At 42.5% G+C, this 22,139-nt stretch overlaps 1 protein-coding gene across 1 annotated transcript; it reads right to left on the reverse strand.

Moving 5' to 3' along the window:
• Positions 1–7,341: 7,341 nt before the first annotated feature.
• LOC141950034 (acyl-CoA (8-3)-desaturase-like) lies at positions 7,342–21,159 on the reverse strand. The gene is made up of 12 exons (XM_074884379.1): positions 20,923–21,159; positions 17,386–17,496; positions 15,336–15,533; positions 14,838–14,939; positions 14,537–14,665; positions 13,044–13,104; positions 11,069–11,145; positions 10,137–10,234; positions 9,387–9,483; positions 8,588–8,667; positions 7,730–7,855; positions 7,342–7,539 (listed from the first exon to the last, which is right to left on the reverse strand). Exons 1-12 carry the CDS (start codon positions 21,157–21,159, stop codon positions 7,488–7,490), a joined length of 1,368 nt encoding a protein of 455 aa, XP_074740480.1. The 3' UTR covers positions 7,342–7,487.
• Positions 21,160–22,139: the final 980 nt, after the last annotated feature.

Below are 22,139 nucleotides of genomic sequence, written 5' to 3' on the forward strand. Positions count from 1 at the left end.
GGATACTCAGTGAACTGGTAATGACAATGCTTTACAGCTTGGATTGCTGTGTAGCACCTGTATGATTTAGTTGTGTGATAAAAGCTTGAACTTTGTCATGGTGGAGTTCCACCCAGTCAGACTTCAACCCCAGTGCAGCTGGAAATCTCACTGCATTGCAGCCTGAGAGTAAACAGGCCCTCAGGAGCTGTGCTGAAATTTATTTTCAGATCACACACTAAAGCTCAGAAAGCTGATAGCCGTATTTTTAAAATTAAAAATACTTTTACAAACTTCTTACAATAGCAAAATAGGAAAGGAGGTCTAGTACTTTTATATGATTAATGGTGACATTTTTCAGCTTAGAAGCTGTAGCCTGACCTGTTTCATTAAATGATGATACATGGCTCTTGACCTTGGAAGAAAACAGTAGATGCTGATTACTTTGCATTTTTTTTCAGAAGAACTTGCAGGCAGTGTTTTTATAATTTCTTGAAAACCTCAGGAAATGTTCACCTTGATCTTAATCCATCTCATTCAAATCATTACAAGATTATAAAAGGTGTTTTGATTGCTGGAATCAAAGTTGGATCCAATGAACTGATTAAAATACTGTAAAGCTATAATGGAACACGTCAGAAGAAAATTTCATTTCCTGTTTCATAGCATGTGATAAATCACAGAAATCGTTTATATTTGCTGTGTCTGTTAACTTCAATGTTTATTCTTTGCTCATTCCTCTCAGATTTCACCATTTTAAAACTTTGACCAGTATTGGGAACTTTGTTGGGGTTTTATTGATTTTTTTTTTTTTTTTTTTTTTTTTTTTTTCCCTGTCAGTGCACTAAATCCTTGCCTCACAGTGATTGTTGATTCAGGATTGACAGCAACAGCATTGACACAAATGGATACACTCTCCTACAAACAAATAGCTGGGGAAGAATAATTTCTTTCCTATTTTCTACACTTAAGTCTCAGGAATCTATCTTTGACCTTCTGCATGTAAGAATTATTGAGGAATAAGGATGATGGGAGATACTGTTTACAGGCTAAATTGAAGTTGCAACACTCCTCAAACAGAATGAAAATACAAAATGCCTTCAGGCAGCCTTCCCTGGGGCGGAAGCTGGGTGAGGTTTCAGCTTTACGCCTGGCTTTCACTCACAGACACTGCAGGGATTGCCACTGGAAAGGGGTGAAGAAGCGGGTAACTGAGTTCTTGTGGAAGTTAGCATCTCTCTATACTTGGGCCGCGATGGTCTGTAAGGCTGTGAAAGGGTGAGGGGGTCTAGGGGATAGAGACTGCTGGGAGACCAGAACTCAAACACCCATCTCTCACTTCCCCTTCAGTTTGCTTTATTCAGTCCACTGCAGTTACTTCATCCTCGTTGATCATGTCCAGCCTTCTTTTTGATTCCTCTTCACTTTTGGAAAACAACTCAATTAAACATGTTGTTCTTTCGCATTAGCATTGTCTTGCTATAACAGATCAAAGGAAAATACGGGGAGTGAATTGCCTGTTGGATCAAACATCATCTTTTGTTGACTGCTTAGCGGCTGTCTGCCCAAAAGGCACTCGGCTGACCCCCTGCCAGAGCAGAGGGCTGCACGACCTGTTCCCAACCAGCTCTGCTCAAGTAGTAGGTGCCTAGACCCTGGCAAGCAAGCTGGCCAAACCAGTGCTGCTTTCAGTTACACAATACTTTCTCCCGTCTAAAGGTGTAATCTTTAACAGAAGTCTAACTTATTTTACCTCGCTTGCGTTCTTTCCTCTAATCTTTCTGTTAAACCCAGTAAAATAAGGAATAAGTCTGATGTTACTTTTTGTGTAGCTTGAGATGAGGGGGAAAATCAAAATTAGCGCATATGAAGGAGATGACAGCACGTAGCTCTGCCTAATCGTAGCTCTTGTATTGTCTACAGGGTTTTGACATTGCTCTAGTCTTTGTGGAGGGAAGTTGGAAAAGCAAGAATGAAGAAATCTCTGCTCATTTTCCCTGCTTTACTTATTGCATATGTGCAGAGTCCAAGGTGCTTTTGACATTCATTACTTTTCCTCAATGCTGTTCTTTCTTTAGATTTTAAACAAATAAGTTGCAACCATTTTTTAGTGAAGTTATGCATCTGGTAAGTGTATATATACAAGTTCATGAAGACTGCAGGATGAGGAGTAGTTTCAACACCTCCATGAAATAAAGTGTGATTATACTATAAAAAGTTTGGCTAAGATCTGTCAACATTTTAATAGGTACAGCTTTTTGTTTAAAGATTAAGATTTTTTTTTATTATTTACTGTTCAGCTTTATAACACAGAAGACAAAGTATTTATTTCATTTACTTAATATCTAGCTGTTAATATGAGGTGCCATATATAAAATGAAATTTGTCATGCACACTGATATTTCTTAAAACATACCCTTTTCCAGAGAGAATTTATTGAAAAAAATATTTCATTTTAAATTTAAACTTTCACTATTATCTCCAGTGAAGACACTCTGTCCTGGACCTCCGATTTCAAGATATGACCATTGGAAAAGGATAGAATTTGCATTTCAGAGTTGCAGGAATAAAGGATGTATTTTAGAATGTCAGTTAATATTTGGTATTATTTACATCATTCTTCACATTTAGAGAAGATACTCTAGTGGTGATGCTAATTTTAATTCCACTCTGTTTTCACATGCCATAACTTTACATAAGAGGGGGGTTTTTTAATGCTTTTCTGTTGGGTTGTGTAACTAATTTGTATATGTTTCTTTTTTTGGCCCTCTCAGTGTTATCTCCTTTGTAAAATCTCACCAAGCTATTAAATATTTTCCTGAGATAATACAGGCAGCCTTTCATCTAAACCTATACTACCTACCATACTGATAAGATTGGTCAAAGATACATGAGGAAAATTTGACAACTCCTGTTTGCTCTGGCCTTGATCCATACTGCTTAGGCTTTATTCTGCATTTACCCACAACCCTTCATGTCAATCTTGCTCAACCTTCTCGCACATCTCTCTTCATTTGCACACTGCTGGGTCCTCAACTAATGAAAACATTTGCAGCTTTTTTTTTTTTAAATTGCATTTCGACTTACAGGGGTCCTGACTGCAAATTGCACCAGAAGCCCAGTAATGTCCAAGGTTGAAAAATCAAATGCTGGTCTTCAAAATTGGGCCTTATCTACCCGAGGAAATTATTTTCCAAGACTACTTAAGGTAATTTTAAAAGGCTTTTTAAAATAGTGGAAATGTGTTTGTGAATGACTGATAGCATTCTGAGTCCTGTTTCACTCCTTACTTCTCTCACAAAATTTTTGGGAATTGCTTTTTTACTCCCATGGTTCAGGCATCGTACTTTGTGCTGTTAACCTCCAAACATAATTGCACATTTTCCAAGACAGCAAAGGGTTTAATAACAAATCTTTCACATGTTCTGGCTGACTGTACCAGGTTAAAGGTTTTTAAGTAAAAGCCAGTGCTGAGCATGGCATGTATAATCATTGCACAAACAATACAAAGTCCATTCATTATCTAATCAGAGGCTTTCTTATATTTCTCTCTCTACCAGGTGAGATCTCTGTTTATTAACCTCATCACTTTCATTGTTGTAAGAAAGTGGTCTTAACTGCTGATACTCAAATGAATTTTTTTGTCCTGAAAGTCCCCTTTCCAAAATTTAGTCTTTTTATTTCAGGGTCTGAGTATGTATTTGTGATAGTACTCACTTCAGACAAAGAACACAGTCTTAACTAATTAATGGAAAGATACTGCCTCTTCTCAAGAGTGTTTCAAAGTACCTAGATTAGCCTCTTTCTCTGACTCACCTTCTGCCTGGCAGAGCCAAAATCTGAGTCTACTCAGGTAATTCAGTTTACTCTTGAACTCTCAAAACTGCCTTAATAAGCTTGAGCTTAATAAGCCTTGCCTTAGTAAGATGTGACACACAAAAGTCTGTGTCTTACTTAAAGCCTTGATCCTGTACTCTTGTTTCCTTATAGTGTGTAAGACTGGCACTCAGCCTTGTGTGATGCCCATTTAAAAAAGTATCCAGCATGTAGTCTGGAGCAAGAGCAGCTTTGCATCACGATGAGTTCATGATGCTGTTGTTCCTGCAAGCCAGACTTGCATAAGCAACTATCCAACTCTACCCTTTTCCCTGCTTTCTTGTCCCACCTTCTTTACCTGATTTTATTTGTAATCCCAACTCTCGGGTTCATTTCCAGAGCTGTAAACCTCACTGGGAAGCAAGGAAGCTTGCTGCCCCCCAAAACTTCCTAGGATGCTTAGAAACGTGATGTGACTTTCTGTAACTAAGCATGGATGAGCTCCAAAAATGTAATGTAACACCCCCACTATGTATCAAGGCGTAGGAAGTAAAAAATACATCTTAATTTAGTAAAAAATCCTCCTGTCTAGTTGTTTGAATGGACTAGGGTTAGACTTAGTGTTAGAGCTGTTAGGGTTAAGGTTGGGGTTAGCTTTAAGTTTAGGGCCTGTTAGGCTAGGGTTGGTGTTAAGGTTATGGTCATTAGTGTTACAGCCTAGGCACAACTAGAAGACCTCAATTGTGAAGCTCTATATTTTGTTTTCCTTGTAAGACCTTCAACATATCATTAGCAGAAATTCAACCATACAGCCTGAACCTGTGCCCTACCCCACCTTTCCCTGGAGACCCGAAGAGCTGGTAGTAGGGAGGAGCATCCTCCATTCCCGTACGGCTCTGCCCAGGGGAGAAGCTCTTCTGGCCCTGCCTAACCAGCACTGGCAGACCCAGAGCTCTCAGTGCAGTTTCCAGTTTACCACAAACCTATTTTTCCCTTTGGTGTCTATTTTAGAGTCCTCTGTGTGCTGCCAAAGGACAGGGTAGATTGCAAAATCTTTCTCCCCCGATAGGTCATTTCCTTGCCCTACTGGCCAAGGGTCGGAGAAGGAAAAAAGACAAAAGTAGGCTCATTTACAGATTTCTCAAACCACAGCCCTTTTTATGACTTACAGTGCATGTTTCCAATGCTTAGCCACCGCAAGACTCTCAATTGGCTTTTCAGATGCATAACTGAAGATGGTATTCATCTAGAGGCATACATGTGAATACATACGCCCTTCCCACACACTAGGATAAGCAACTTGAAATGCATACAAATTTCTTTTGTAAAGGGTAAAATATATACCAGAAATGTAGGCACCCTTAGTCCTAGTAATCACAGCTTCTCTAGCAAGAGGGAAATATGGTATTGGCTGTGTGCTAGATACCGTGTCTGTTCTGGTGCTGCCTCTTTATTAAAGAGAAGGGAATACAAGCACTCTTTTTTTTCTCCCAGCACAAATAAAGAAGCCAGGATTATTTCTTAATAGAAAATTAAAAGCAACAATCCATATTTGATTGAGAGAGCTCAGTTCCAGGATCTCAGTTGTGTTACTTCTAGGTTTATTACTCATGTATACGAGTGGATAATAATATTATTATTTTTAGCTTTATGGCTAATAGCTATCAATATAACTATGGGCTAGAGAAAACTAATCTGAATGTTTTCTACTAATAACAGCAGCAGACTTTCACTGTTCCTACTACTTACTAATGCACCCTTCCCTAGATTTCCTCAAAAAAATCCTTCCAAGAGAAAATTTGCTATTTTGCTTATTAATGAGCTCGGATCAGATTTGTGAAATGTGACAGATCAAACAAACACCTACACAGACAAGGGATGCTCTGAAGAGCAGCTAGACAGAGACTACGTGCCACGGAGGCTCTGGGGAGAGTGGTGGAGTGATTTACCACCCAAGCAGATGCCTGTGTCTTGGACAAATGCCTATATGAGTTAAGCATAACAACCACTTGTGTAACTCTGTCCCCGACAAAGAACTGCAGACTTACAACAGGACAAAACTAGTTTAGGGGTACACTTATTCTTACAGTAACACAGCTTGTGTATGTATTAGATCTGCTTTTATACTATGAACCTGACACTAATCAATATTTTTTATTCGTGGAACTATATTAGGCATTAACTTACTGTTCTATACTTTTTGGTAGAGCCCTGTCATTCTGTATCTAAGCAAGTGACCTTGCCTGCTGTGACTTCACCTACAACTAGCATCTGGTCAAGGTGCGATGTAAACGCCACAGGCTCCGAGGCAAGCCCGAGGAGCTGAGAAACACACCCTGCCAGAAAAGTCTTGCTCAGCAGTGCCTGCAAACCCCAAGCTCCAGGTGAGTAAAGCTCACTCACAGACTCAGAGAGCGATGAAGAAATAAAACTGTTCCCCATCATGAAGTTGATTGAACATTCTTCAACTGCAGAAATGGTGAACTTTTGTCTGCCGCTTATAAGTGCAATTTAGTGATGATAACAGGTTTATGATCTGTATGAATTATGTGGAGCCAAATAATGGCTCAACTTTGTACTGAGTTTGCAAGGCCTCAGAAGTGAGGCTTGTCAGACTTGCTCAGTCTGATCTTTTACTGGCCTGTCTGACACTTTGTATTGTTTGTTTTAGCTGCAACAGCAACTTTTCTATTTGACTGAATGTCTGTGGTTAATTTTATCTTTCTATAGTATGATCATAGTCTTACATAAATAGCAGAACTCTATGTAGAATGGGGTATAGCTGTCTGTTAACATAATGAAGTACAGACCTGGTATAATAGTAGGAGCTTTGAGGAGTGAAGACAAAGGATGAGGCATGAAGGAGCACAGGCATGAAGCGTTTAAGAGCACTTTGGGGCACAGACCTGACAGTGGAGACCTCATGGTTATAAACAACTCAGCCAGACCAGCACAGGGAGCGTACACATGGCTCAGCCCCACTCAGAGTACAAAAACCAAACAATGAATAAAGAAACTTTCAAGAGAGCAGTGGGCTTGAGCTGGTTTCAACCCATGTAGTTCTTCCTGACAACTGGGGCTGCCTGGCATTGTGATGATGAGGATGCTCTAGAGAACAGTAACGGGAAACACATTTATGTTGTTATTCAACTGCACATTGCAATTGCTGTACTCTAAGTGTGATATGTAGTTTATTATAATTTATTATGACTTCAGTGCAGTGCTGGAACACCATGGTAATTCAGAATCCTGTACAATTTCAGATGACTTCAAATAAGTAAACACTGCATTAAGCATGAAATGCTCCACAGGAGGAGTACCTAAAAAAACCCAACTGGTCAGAGGACTCTGACATGAAGTTAAGTGTGTGCAGCTGCGCCAGTCCGTAATCTGACCTGAACACATACTCAGGCTCAGAAATGCTCTTCGCCATATTTATTCAGAGACAGTTAGCAAAGAGTTTCTCCCTGTTCTAACCATCCATCTCCTTCTCACCCTATCCACTCTTAACATATCTGAACCAAAAACACCAGGAAAGACCAGAAGTAAAATTCAGGTAACTTCATATCTATTGAAATCATATCCATCTGTACTTATCCATTTTCTTCGGTCATAGAAGTGGTCCCTGCTCCTCAGCTTGCTGGGAATGCAAAGTTGTGGCAGGCTGTGAATGGTACCATCAAGGCTTGTCTTTATTTGTGTAGGTAGGCATCAAGCCAGAGTTCTCCTGAATTCTTCAGAGAGCTGAGAGAGAAAGGAAGAGCACAAGAGGCCACTTTATGCAGGGTTGGTTAGGGGAGTGTCGGTGGGGACAAGGGAAATGAGGATTTCTGTGTGTTGATTTGTAGGAGAGGAACAAGCCAACTCTCATTCTTAGGATTCCAGTCTCTCCTACATCCCTCTGCAATTTTTTTGCCAATGTGTTGTTACTTACTGCACAATGTCTGCAAAAGCCGTGAGCAACGGCTTGCACTGGTACTCAATGCCATGTTTGGCACACAAGGACTTCACCAGAGGAGCCACCTTCCAGTAGTTGTGTCTTGGCATTGTGGGGAATAGGCTGTCAACAGGAGACAGACAAAGTCTCTTCACTGCTCCATAAGAAATATTACCTTTCACATGTTCACATGCATTATTACTTCCCAGGAATCACCCAGCTCACACTGAGTAGGGTCTTTAGTTGCTCCTGGCTCTTCTTTCCCCTTGGTGTGTTTCTAGCACAAGTCCTAAGACTTTCCTGCTTCCCCCCTCTGTTATTTTCCACAGTTGTCTCTACCATCTCTGAAGCAACATTTCTCCAAATTAAGTGATGTCATAAACTGGAAGAAACTACTTCCCCCCTCCACCCCTTCCTCCAGAAGTAACCATCTCCATAGCAGAGAAAAGGAGATGACCCCGTATTTCAGTTGCATATCTCAGTCTCTAGACTAATAGTGTAAATAGTCAGTATAGGCAGGCTTAAAATACTGTGTCAGACTATAAACAGGGTGGCTTAGCATGTACATTTTCACTAATGCTTATGAGCCACTACTTTGGATAGACGCTGTTGCTGTCTGTATGATTTCATAGATCCTGCCCACGTTGAGTTTAAGCTAGTCATTCTCACCTTCCTGCGGGTCCAGTGAAGGTTTTGAATAACATTATGATTCTCTTTAGGATTTTCAGTCTTTTTAAGACTTTTTAATTATTTGTAGAATTCAGAGCAAAGAGGAATACGGAAAAGAAGAAAGAATGAAAAAAAAAAAAATTTTTTTAAAAAAGAAGAAAATTCTCTCTCAGAGTGCATACTCACTGATGTTCAATCTGGAAGTTCAGATGCCCAGTAAACCAGTCATTGAACAGAGACTGCTCAACATTGCATGTTGCCTGGAGCTAGAGGAGGGGAAAGAAAGCAAAGTCAATACAGATCAGTGATTGCAGCCTTTCTCATTTGTCTAAAGAGCACAGTATGCTGTGCTGCTTGGTCTATTGTCTTCTTTTAGGCTAAGCTGAGCTACCTCAAGCCAGGGATCATAATCCTCCTTCAGCTTTGTGGACCAGCAGAGCTATGTGGTCTGACTATCATAGCTCATGATAAAACTGGGACTTGGCTCTGTGCTCCTGTGAATGCATGTGAACAGACAGTCAAAAGTTCCTCCTGGGTCTTCTCAAACCTATGTCTGCAGAAAAAACAGAGATGGCAGGGTACTTCTGTGGTGGTCAGACTTTACTGCTGGACTCCACTAAGTCTCTCTGCAAAGAGGGGACACCAAACTTTTATTCTGCTAGTGTGAAATTGCTCAGCAAGAGCAGAACACAAACCTCCATCTCCGCATAAGCAGAAAAGGTTCAAGACAGAAAGATGCAGTAAGTGGAGAGGTGGGTATGTTTAGGAAATAGAGCTGGGACCTAGCTTTGATTTTAGATTGACTGTGAACTTGTCATTGCTGTCTTCCTTTACTGTTACCATAACTGAATCCTGTTATCCTATTAACCTTCACTTCCCAGTTCCCAACAGGTTTTCACCCTTAATGCAATAGAGGACTTGCTAGTCTTATAGTTTGAATTTGTACTTTTATGGCCACAATTCTTAAGAACGGAAAATATTTTACCTGAGTAGACACCCAGTCCAAATTTTTGTCATAGTAGATATCCATAGGGATGTGGTTCATCTGTGAAACCCAGACAAACCAGCTGCTCTCCAGCATCCTGTGCAATCAGACAAGAGGCCAGAATTCAGTAACAGGCAAGCAAGTCAGTGATGAGCCATCGAAATAACAGCATAGCCAGACTTACAAACACACGGCTGAACACCGGCCTTGCTAATCCAGCACCCGGAAGAACTTCCAAAACCTGGAATTTTCATACTTCCTTATGAAACTCATGATTATTTAATATATTTTGTTATAAAACTGACATAGCCTGGTGCTCATCTTGTTTTATCTGTAGCCAAGGACCAAACTGATTAGAATCAGTAAAATGATCCAAGTGGAGAACATATTGTTCATTCAAGCCAATGCTGCTGTAATGCCTGGGCATTTGCAAGCCCAGGCTAAGCTGTTCCTGTTAAATGTTCTCTTTCTCTAACCAGACCCACACCCAAAGCACTGAATGTTATGTAGGGGAAGTACTTCTCAATTTGGTCAGCACTCAGTGAAGTCTCTTTGCTGTCAGAGCCAATGAGGTGACACAAAACTTGAGCAGAAGACTCTTAGTTTAACTTTACAGAATTAAAAAACTAAGCAAAAAATGAGATGGCAAATGAGAACATGGAAAAATAAGCAAAGGCAGAGAAAGGTAGGCAGGCACAGATGGAAAGAATATGTAGAGGAAGGCTGAAGAACCTTCTAAACAGATATCACCTGAATATAAAATAATATGCGAGGAGACTCTTTATTTCTAATAATGATCCATAAGTAAAAAAGAATCTGATATAGAAGGTCAGCATCCAGGCCAAATCCTACCAAAACCAGAGACAACAAGAAAAGAAAATAATTATAAATTACATTCACTGAAATATTTTTCTAAGCTTCATGTTATATGTACAAGAAAACAATCTACATCCAGCTTCTGTAACTTTTTGCTAAATTGAATCACCCGGAGCAATCCAAGTTAACATAAGCTAATAACACTTTTTTTCATGGCTTGCTGTAACAGAGATGAATCTGAGCATTCACACCCAGTAAGTAGATTAATATATTAGCAAATTACTAGGCACTCAGAAATATGAGTTGAAGACTTGTATCAAATTATTGCCCAGGACTCCACAGTGAACCAACTGCTAGACCAGTGATCTCATTTTAGCTGGAAGTTGCTCCGTCCTCCTGTATGCATAACACATGCAAGAGGAGGAAGAATGAAGCATTAATTCTGGCTGCCTGGCATAGGAAGTAATGCCAAGTATATGCATACTGCTAACAAATCAACAACAGTTCCCATAAATTCACATCCTTCCCTTCCTGACCACTATGGACCTTGCAATTTGCTTCCCAAACCATAGGAGACAGTACACTCCACAGTTCTGCAAATGAAGCAAAGCAGTACAAACCCAACAGCCTCTTGCTTGTTTTCAGCCCTTTATCATCGATCTGGGGAACATAATGGGTTTAGCAGAAAGTGTGCAGAGCCACTGAAAATACTGCACCAAACTGACCGTCATATTAGACCAAACTGAATGGCATAGCGCATCACACAGCAGGGACTGAGCTCTGGACAGAAGCTGGCTCCATGTGCAGAGGAAAGGTTGAAGGCCCACAACTGACCCCTTCTTGGTTGCACAAGTAGCAATACTTACCACCCAATACCGTTTTGTGTATGCAATATAAAATGTGTGGTAGTGGAAGTAGGTGGGAAACAGGAGCGGAGGAAGAGCTGTAAGGAAGAATTCATTATCACTGGTAATGTCATGGACTGGATGACAGATAATCAAACTGGAAGCAAAGGATCCCTAAACAGCTACTCAATATGGAGAATATTCTGAGAAGTTTTAGAGCTGTAGAATTGTCTGGATGCTAGCTGTACGCATCAATGCAGGCAAATGGTAAGCAACCCAGGAGCCTGCTGACCTCCAGAGGTGAAACAAAGGTAAGACAAGAAGCTCTCTGAAGCTTGACTGGGGACAGTTCCTGCTCTTCAGCATGACAGTCTGCTACTGCTCATGTCACCTGTCAACACAGGTAGCATTGCCTTCCGTTTCCTCATGGAGAGCTGTGACCACAGCTTCTTTTAGAAAAGAGTGAAAACAAAAAGGGGTGTGGAGAATCCTGAAAAATAAGGAGAACAAGACCCCAGAAACTTAATAATCCCTTTGAGTACCACAGTAACCACAAGAAAGCAACTGACTGGTAGATACTGGTTAGGATGCTATATGGGGTTCTGAGCAACCTGATCGAGTTGAAGATGTCCCTGCTCGTTGCAGGATGGTTGGACTAGATGAGCTTTAAAGGTCCCTTCCAACCCAAACCATTCTATGATTCTGTGCTTAGTGCTTCTAAACATTTCTAGGTCTGGCCATTAATCCAACAGTACTTACAAACCTGAGATTTCATTTCAGGCTTTTAACTGAGGAACAGCCATAGAGGAGTATTTTGAGAAGTACCTTCCACAGCCCCAAAGCTTATCTGGCTCCCCCTTCAGTTGTTCAAAGCAGGGGAACAACAAGGATACATGTGAAATCCCTCAACTACCAGGGATTTTGGGCTAACAACTCAAACTCAACCTTCCAAATGGACATCTCACTTGTACTTAAACAAAACAAACCAACAAAAAAACACAGACTATTCTTTAAATTTGAGTATTAGTGAAAGATGTGGTATGACACAGTAACATGAGATCACCTTCCTTAACTAGGCATTTCCAAGTTGCATATCTGAGATAAGCATATCTGAACTAACCCTGCTAGTTCCGTCTAGCCACGCGAGAGAAGAGCCATTGCTGGAGGGCAGCTCCTGGCATCCTGAGAGCTCAAGGGAGAAAACAGGTCAAATGAATCACACCTTGAAACTGCCCATTTTTTTAGGTTTAAGTTTTAGGGTTCAAATTCATATTGTTCTCTTTTCAGGCAAGCAGACCCAATTATTCTGGAGAGATGCAAGAGGTGATATCTCCTTGTTCTGCGTTGAAGTTGTGCTGCTTTGCAAAAGCAATAAAGCTTCACTAAGATGGGGAGAAGGGGCAGGATTGTCAACCTAGAGATAAGAGCACCAACAGTGGAGAAATTGTGAATTTTTCCTCTGCTCTGCTTACGCACTTTATTAGCCATAGATTGTACAGCTCACAAACAGTGCCTGGAGCCCTCATCACACTCTCACAGGTAACCTCCTTAATTATTAAGTTAAGAGTCTTTCTCCTCTGTCCAAATAGATGTAGATTTATTTTTGCAAAGCAGTACAGTTTCAAGATGACCTGGGTACCCTACACTTTTTCTACCCTGGAACAAACTTAAGCCATTTCGTTAGAAATTCTCAAGCCAAATGAATGTGTTTCAAGTCAAGAAGGGCACAGAAACCTGATCTCACATAGGATCATATGATAATTCAGGCTGGAAGGGACCTCAGGATCTCAGAGCAGTGTCAGCTATAAGGTCAGAACAGGTTACTCAGGTGTTTATCTAGTCAGGTCTTCAACTCCTCTAAAAATTAGATGCAAACTGATTATTACGCTCTTTGATGCAGGCACCTTAGTTCTGCTCAAGTCCTACAGGTCAAAAGTAAGACCTATAAGCCCCATTAGTACCCCTCATGGTATTGCAGGAGAATGGAGATACTCACTGATGAAGAAGTATTTGTGTTGGTGATTGTATGGCATGTATTTTTTCTTTTTGATCCCAAGCTGTGAGAAGAAACAGAAAAAAAACCCCTGAGGTGAAACTAAGCAATCTGCACAGGTAAGTTGCTGTTTTCCATTCATTCTGCCCCAGAGACACTCTTCTTGCACACTTCCCACAACCCTCATTCCTACTGTCTCCCTCTTGTGTAGCTGTCCTATTAGTTTACATACATCATACACCTTTTCTATAAACCCATTAACGTAAGGCTTTAATGCCTTACAGCTTTGTAAAGTCCTCAGAGATAAACTGTTAAGCAAGCATGAGATTTTTCTCCAGTAGGGGAAAATAAATAAGTGGTTGCTGAAAAGTAGTTCTAGATATGACAAGCCAAAACAGAGGTAACAGCCCATAAGAAAACCCTACATTGGTATATGGTAGGAAGGAAACCGCGGTCACAGATACCACCACTGTCTGGGTTGGAACGGAATGATGTGGTAAAAACTATAGCAGAACATTTCATCCATTAAAAGGTGGAGTGATCTGTAAGTTTTGATAAAAATAATTTTGAGGGTGGATAGAGGTGAATTTTAACTGGTGAATTCCCTTGGGTTTGTGTTCTTACCACATTCATAATTCATTTTGTGAAATATTAGATACTTCAAGGCTAAGTTATATTATCAGTCAAAAATAGTCATATGTATTTTCTCTCTTCCCCCCCCCCCCCCCCCCCCCCCCCACTTTCTTCTCTGATTCTGTACACTTAAATGACAGTTTCATGAGGGAAAAGATCTTCTGAGGAGAAAAATATTTCACTGCTGTAGCTACTCTGGCAGGGTCTCAGTGAAGCTGTACAGCAAAAGGGGTTCAGTGTTGTCTCAGGTTGTTGGTCCTGAAAGTGGCCAAGCAGCACCAGTTGAGAACATCCCAGGTGGTCAAATGGCTTATGCCCACTAGAGGGACCTGCCACCAACTGACAGAGCTACAGGAACAGCCTTGGCTACTCAGTCCTGCTGCCTTCCACAGCAGGGCTCTGCCTTTGCCTAGAAGGCATAAACATGCCAAAGCTACCTGCATCTCTGAGCCTCAGACATTAGTATTAAAATAATCCCAGGCCAACTGCAGACATGCTTTATATTAATGTTTACAAATTATCTAGTAATCACTAATTACCGAGTTGTTCTACTAGGTCATTAAGCTGCTATAACCATTAATAGTCTTTTTGCTGATGGATTTTCCATCCTATATATGATGCATATACATCATGTCTAATTTATTTACAACTACTTGTCAGCTGTTCAAGATTTTTTTAAAGGAACTTAATGTGAGCTATGACCTGCTTACAAAGGCTGAAGAAAGTAGACACAGATGAAAACAATTTTTTTCCAGAAACTGTCATCACATCGTAGTTTTAGATCTTTATGGTAGAGCGTGCTTTTTGTTGACTAAGGTGTTCTTCCCAGTTCCTGGTACATGAGTGTGCACACAGACACTGACCTCCACAGATAATTTCTTCCCCAAAGTAAACAAGAAAGGGTGCATATCAATATCAGGATCTTTCTCGAAGCAATTTGGTTTGGCATGGTGCTGGGAGTGCAGAAGAGTCCACCATTTGGCCGACGCTCCCTGTTTTAGTGAAGAACAAAGTATGGGAAGTACAATGCTTTCAGAGCCAGATTCTCTCCGATTCCCTCCTGCGCCCACTGCTGAACCCATTGTCTTCCACAGAGTCTTCAGAACACACACTTTTACAGGAAAGTCATCAAATCTAAGAAGTTTTCCACGGACAATTACTTACAATCAAATGGCACATCACAAACTTATGCAGCAAGTGGTTCCACTTGGTCTTCCTGAATACTGAAAGATGTCCTAAATCATGTTGTAACCATGAAGCTTGGACCTGGAAGAGGAAAAATAAAACATTGGGAGCGGGCAAAAAGAGGAATCGGGACCAGCACAGTGCCACACCCATCCCTTGCTTTGAAATATCAAGATTTATTTCTTAGACACTGCTCCGAAGTCACAATCAGATGAAAATGAAATCCTGACTCTTCTAAGGCTTTCCCCAGAATCTACCTTGCTGAAAGAATCCCAGACTAGGTTTAGTGGGAGCTCCCCATATGCAGAGTTTCTTCTTTACATCTTCTGTAAATACATGCCATATAGTGATTGTCTTCTTATGACAAAGGAGGACTATCCCAAGTAAGGAAACGTAGGGCTACAAAACTACAATAATATTATGTGTATGTAAGTTGATGCAAGGCCATGTGTACATGCTGTGGACTTAGTTGCTTACCTGGGAAATGGTCAGCACCACCAGAGAGATGATAAAGGGCATTAAGGATGTCCCAAAGTAGAGGAGGATGAGCCAAGCAGCAGTATCCAACAGGAGGATGTGAGCGAGGTGCAGGAAGAAGAAGAGTTGATTTGGGTCCAGAAGTCCCATTTTCTCAACAGTAGCACGCAATTCACGGAAGTCTTTCACCAGCATTTTCTGTGGAAAGCACCAGTATTATATGTTCCATGTTTATAGTGTGGCACTGCAGCCTCAAAAGCCCAGGACCACTTTAATGGAGTAAAGAATCACAGAATCCCAGAATCATCTGGGTTGGAAAAGCCCTTGAAGATCATCCAGTCCAACCATGAACCTCACCCTGACTGTTCTCAACTCCACCAGATCCCTCAGCGCTGGGTCAACCCCACTCTTCAACCCCTCCAGGGATGGGGACTCCCCCCCTGCCCTGGGCAGCCCATTCCAACGCCCAACAACCCCTTCTGGAAAGAAATACTTCCCAATAGCCAGTCTAAACCTTCCCTGGTTTAGAAACAGCAAAGGATCCAGCCGAATGGGTAAGAGCTGGGCTTGCACACTAGTAGACACTACAGCTTCTCTGTGTCTTTGCCTGATAAGGTACCCAGAGCAGAGGAGCAAGCAGCAGCCATCACAGAGCACATTGTCTGTACCTCCAGCTCCTGAGACTGGTTGCTTCTTGATCATCTTCTTGGCAGATAGCCTAGGGCTCAGATGGAAGTTGTGTCTAGTGAAAGGAGTACTGTAAGTGCATGAACATAGCATGCCACCTTGTGGTAGGCCTTTGGGATGAAATTACTCCTCTTCTGCCACCAGTTCCAATAGATGAATATATGTTTTCACTTTACTCTTCCCAAGATTAACAGGGGAGGGTTAAATGCCTGTATGAAAATGGCACGTACAGCCCAGCTGGCCTCAGGCTGGTGGGCACTGAGGAAGGAGGATGGAAGGAGAAATGAGCACAGTCCAGGTGCTAGACCAACACCTTTGGCTTTGCGAGCTCTGCAGGTGCCTTCCAAACCTGATTCCTGTCTTTGTGCAACCCAACCCACAAAGGAGCTTGCCAGCCTACTTTCCCAATCATTTGGGGGAAATGGAGTTTGCATGGAGCAAGGCGCGTGTAGGCTCTGGTGCAGGCCAGCTATGGGATTGAGAAATAGGCAAGGCATGGCCACAGAGGGGTGGGAGGGTTCACGAGGGTCCCACCTACATAGGAAGTGTGGCCATGCCGTTCTGGGACAGCCAGACTGCTCTGAAATGTGTTTCTGATGCCTGAGTTACATGGGGCCATGTATCATGTTTCCCCTCTTCACCATGCAGTGTGGGACTATGCAAAGGAAAACTCAGGGCAGGCTCGGAGGAATGGAAAAAACAGATGGTCTTGGCTAGAGGGAAGCAATGAGGACCATACAGCCCAGGGAATATTTGTACTCCAAGATTATTCCTGTTCTGTTGCCTGTGCCTCTTTCATGACGTTTTCTTTGACACACCAGATTGGTTACTCTCACAGTGCCATCAACAGCGCTCCTGTGAATGATCATTCTGTGAATGACCTTGACACTGCTACAGGAAGGCTGACCAAAAGGGCAATGCCAATACAGCCTGTGAAACTTAGTTCAAGGCTAAAAACACTCTACCTGCAGTCTCTCCCTACAGATGCCTACAACAGAAGGGAGTACAGTCTGAAAATTACTATCAACTGGAAAGAATGACTGAATTTTTGGTTATCTTTTTCTCAAAGCAAGGGAAGGAAGAAATGGTGATAGCTGTGATATTCATGAGAGCAAAACAGGCTCTGCTATTTATGTAGAGTTGCTGTGATAAGAAAAATTCATCTTCAGTAATCTTATTCTCAACCACATAATGTGGACTTAGACTAATATTCATGTATTGTTTATAAGTAGTAGCACAAAAAACTTGTGGAGAACCTGGATCCCATTGTTCCAGGAGCTATGTTGATACAGAATAACAAAGTCTAATCTCAGAATATTTTCCTTTAATCTACCTTTGATCCAATTTACAAGGATAGACTTACATTTTTAGTGGGCTCAATACTGGGTTGATCTGGTGCTAGCTCCCCAATCTCCAGTGACTTCAAGTACTTGCTCACCAGCACCTTGTCAACGTGGAATGCTACAAAGGCATCCTGCAAATGCACAAAAGTAAGAAGAGGTAAGAAAAACAAATTCTATGTTACTAACCTCAATCTGCTGTGCACAGCAAGACATTCACTGTGGAGGAACCACAGTAGCAAGGATGGCTGGTTTCACTTTCTATTCCCTCAAGTTTTGTTGACCTTTTTCTTCTTGTGTTTGTCATATGCTCTTACATGAGATCTTATTTCAGCTGGCAAATGGAAGAGGTCTGACTTCCACTACTGTGATTACTAGAGGTATGCAAGCTCCATAATGCAAAATTGAATGAATCTCCATCATACGCCTAAAGCAGAGTCTAGCTCCCTTGCCTTTCTTCTTCCCCCTCTTCTCAACCCCAATATTAGTGACATTTCCATCTTCCTGGACATCCAGGTGCCAAAAAGACCTTTGTTATCAGCAGACCAGAATCTTCTTTGTTGTGCAATTTGTCAAAAGAGAAAATTTCCCTTTAAATCTGATCACTTAAAAGAAAAATGTGGTTCCTGTTATTCACTGGGTAGAGAACTGCACTCCCAAATTAACTAAAACAGGAAGCATTTCATCAAGTGACACCAGAGAACTTTCTATTTTTCTCCTTAGTACTTGGAAGTATGAATGCAAGGATACAATTCATAAGCACAGGCCTGGTGTTACTGATCTCTCTTAAAGATAGGAGTATGAAAAAGCAGTGGTGTGGCAGCCCGTAGGCAGGGCTGGGGACAGAAAGGACAGGATGCAGAAAAGCAGAAGAGCATGAAGGGGGCAGCTGGAGCCCTGAAGCACAGCTGAGGCTGAGCCGAGCTGTGAATTCAGTCTGTAGGACAGGAACTTCCCCTGAAGATTCTCCAACCACAGAAAATTGCTTTTGTGCATTGGTACCTTCAACTTACATGCCTGCTTTTGTGCCATCTTTCATCCAATTTCATTTAGTCATCCTAAACAGACCAGAATCAGTGCTTTGCTGCATTCCAGCCCCAGGGTTACTCTGGGCAAATGTTTATTAAAAATGGTTGTGTGACAAAATGAAGTTGCTTAGCTAATCTGTTTGAGCAAACTGCTACAGAATTGCTGTCCTCTACTCCAGAATGTCACAGGTTTCGGCAACTGCATGACTAACACTGAGGCATATATGTAACATACGGTGGGTTTAACTTCCATGCACATGATTGCCATCGCTGATGAATCCAAAAATCAGCAAGCAGTTTCTCTGCAAAATAATCTACTGAAAGTACCTGGTTATTTCATGGTATTGCAACACCAGCTGTTTTTACAGTCTCCAAAATTCAACCAAATTTTGCCAAATTCAGCCAAAAATTCCAGTCTTAAGATTGTTGCTCCTGTTTTTTAAGTCACCTCATTCCCTAATTCTGCTCTTTTATCCTTTGAGAAACACCACAACAAAAAGCAGCAATAAAAGGACTCCACGGTTTTGTGCTGTGTCACCCTTACCAGTGTTGTGGCATTAATCATACTCATTTTTCCATTTCTCTGGTTTCTTTTCTTACTGGTAAAATCTTCCAGTCAAACCAAGATAATTTCTTAATTTTTCATAATACACATCCAAAAGATTAAGCAGTTGACCTATTCCAAGATGCACAGACCTCACTAAAGTCTTATGGATTTTCTTCATAAATCCTTCTTTCACTTCTTTTTGTCTCTGCCTCCCAGACTAACTAAAGAGCCCACTGAATTCACAGTGTCTCATGAAACTGCTTTTAGTAACAAAGAGGAGTTTCTTACTTCACCCACAATGTCCTGGATACATTCCCACTGCAACTCAGCGTGGATATAACCAAGTTTGCTCTAAACCAGATAGTTCACACATAATCAGGCTATACAAGAGAGCGCAGAAGTCCATTTACCCTGCTTCTCTTAGAGGCTGACTAGTGCCAGCATGGCTTTCTCTGTACTGGATTACACAAACCTGCACTATAGCAAATATTCCACCTTTGAACAGTTTTTGCTGAGGCCAAGATGCACAGCTTGTAAGTGTGCAGAGTTCAAGCAGGGCAAGATACTCCACTCTCACATGTATCAATTTGCCTTGGCATAAATATCAATTCTGAATATTGTGCCTTGTCAGAAGCAAGGATGCTGTTGTTACCCAAAAGCGCCAAGTTGATGAAGATCTATGTGTTCTTCAGCATCTCTGCAGCAAAATAATACCCCTTCCTATTAATTTCACTTACAGCCCTTGAGCTGGAGTTTTATCATATATGCTTAAAAAGAGAGAAGGGAAATAACCAGACCTTTTTCCATTATGGTGCACAGCCTATTTAATGTGCTTCACACTTGAGTGTGAAGACAGTTTTGCTGGTGTAACATAAAACTGGCTGAAGTCTTGCAGGGCTTAATGATTTGGACATGGAACCAAGCTATAAGAACCCGCTCAAATCCCAGAAATCTGTGTTTTCCAAGTTCATGCCTTGTCTGGGGTATTCCAGCATGCTAGAATGAAAGAAATCTGACAGTACTAGATAGAGGAAATGAATGATGGAAAATACAGAACACAAAGTGTAGCTAAAACAAAATTTGAAATTTAAACTTAGTGGACTGAAAATTATTTTTATTTCCATGAGCCTCAAATATCCCTTACATATGGAAGATCAGGGAACTATTTGTCTTGGGTTGTTTTTTTTTTTCAAAGCAGGGAAGCAATCACATTTCTCACATTTTTGTAGAGATGTTAATTTGCCACTATTTTCTACCCTTCCTGCATATACCAGAAGGCAAGAACTCCAGGAAATTTGCTGAGCGTTTTGGTGTGTGTTTACAAGTTTCCATGGCACTAAAATAGCAGTTAGACAAGGAAACATGAGGAGCAGGCATCTTTTTGCCCACACACCAACCCGCCAACAGCTGGACACTTGTTAACTGGCCGATTCTTTCAATTTTGTTCATCTCAAAGGTCAGAAGGACCATGTGCAATAACTACAGAAACTTTTCTGGAAGACTGCGTGGGAAAGCGTGCTGTCTTTGCTCTCCCTCTGACCTGTGCCGGGCGGTATTTAGGAGGGATACCTTTCCTAAAGGTTTGTTTCTGGAAGCAAATGCTGTTGCCACGGGGCTGATGCACCGCTTGTGGCACCTTCCCCTGGCTGTAAGCAATCACTGCAGGGCACAGTAGCTGCAAAAGCAAGATCAGGAGATAAAAGGAATCCTAAAGATTTCAGCTGGATAAACAGTTACAGCCTGCTCGCCCCACGGGCTAAGCCTCCGCATTTGCCCGTTTCCACCGCATGGAGCTGGAAAGCTTCCAGGGAGCTGCAATACCCCGACCCTGCTCCGTACCCTTGAGCCCTACCAATTCCCCCCCCGCCCAGAAATCATCTCCCAAGCTCTCACTGCACGATCTTTGCCGGGCACCGGCCTCCCCACTCCGCACCCCAAAAACCAGCCGGTAGCAAGGGCCCCCCCACCCCAGCCCCGCCGCTCACCGTGGCGTCCTGCCCGGCGTGGCTGCCGAGGAGCCGGGCCCCCCCCGGGTGCCTGTGGCAGAAGTGGCTGATGTCGTACACCTTCCTCTCGATCACCAGCCACCGCTCCTGCGGCCGCGGCCCCCGCCCGCTGCGCTCCCCGATCTCCTCCCAGGTGAAGCGCCGAAGCGCCGGCCCCGCCGCGGGGTCCCCATCGCGCTCTTCACGCACCTCCCCGGCCCCTCGCAGCGGTGCCATCCTCATCACCCTGCCCCTTCCCTCCCTCCCTCCCGCTTGGCAGCCCCAGCATCCCGCTCTCGCCAGGACATATTAAGGGCGGGACGCGTCCCAGCCCAGCCCCCGCCCTCCTCCTTGTCCCCGTCCCCAGCCCCGGGAGGTCGGCACAGAGGTTTTGGGGGGAAGGAGAGAGGTGCTGGACTGCAGGCAGAGCTCCTGCACAAGCTCCAGCTGCTCTGGGTCCCCCCCCCCCAGTGTCTCCTTCCCGGCTCCGGCAGCCCCCCTGCAATCCGAGTGCGCAAAGCACAGCAGGAACTACAGGGAAGGACTATCCGACCGCTCAGGTTTTTTCTCGGCTAGCTCGTTCTGTGCCCAAGACAGGCTTACTGAGCTCTGACAGGGAAAACTTCACTTAAAACACACCTCTGATTAACCCGCTGTTAACCAGAAAAAAATAACATCACTGCGGCTTACTTTAGATGTTACAGTCCATGAACCCCTTTGGCAGAAGCAAGTGGCATGCACGTTCTTATACTCTTTTTTTTTTCCTCCAAAAAAGCCCATTCTAATCTCTTAAGAACTCAGAACCACAGAATCATCAAGGTTGGAAAAGCCCTTGAAGATCATCCAGTCCAACCATGAACCTCACCCTGACCATTCTCAACTCCACCAGATCCCTCAGCGCTGGGTCAACCCCACTCTTCAACCCCTCCAGGGATGGGGACTCCACCCCTGCCCTGGGCAGCCCATTCCAACGCCCAACAACCCCTTCTGCAAAGAAATACTTCCTAAGAGCCAGTCTGACCCTGCCCTGGCGCAGCTTCTAAAATTCTTAAGTAAACTATTGACTTGGGGACTCCAGGAAATTAGTATTAATTGCAAAACATTTGGTTCAGATTTTCCTATCTTTCTAAACAATCACAGTGTTCACATAATTTTCTCCTTTCAAAACAAACCACAAAGTCTTAAATATTATTATAAAATCACAACTGAGTCAATCA

The sequence above is a fragment of the Strix uralensis genome, chromosome 15 (genome assembly GCF_047716275.1).
Source record: "Strix uralensis isolate ZFMK-TIS-50842 chromosome 15, bStrUra1, whole genome shotgun sequence".
Taxonomy (NCBI): Eukaryota; Metazoa; Chordata; class Aves; order Strigiformes; family Strigidae; genus Strix; species Strix uralensis.

Bases quoted from the DNA above. Each gene is read 5' to 3' on its own strand.
- LOC141950034 (XM_074884379.1), bottom strand. From the start codon at position 21,159: ATGGCACCGCTGCGAGGGGCCGGGGAGGTGCGTGAAGAGCGCGATGGG. The intron at 11,146-13,043 runs GTGAGTATCTCC...TCTTCCTTACAG, and splicing joins ACACAAATACTTCTTCATCA to CTCTTCCTCCGCTCCTGTTT. The intron at 8,668-9,386 runs GTAAAATATTTT...CCCCTCCTCTAG, and splicing joins TGGACTGGGTGTCTACTCAG to CTCCAGGCAACATGCAATGT.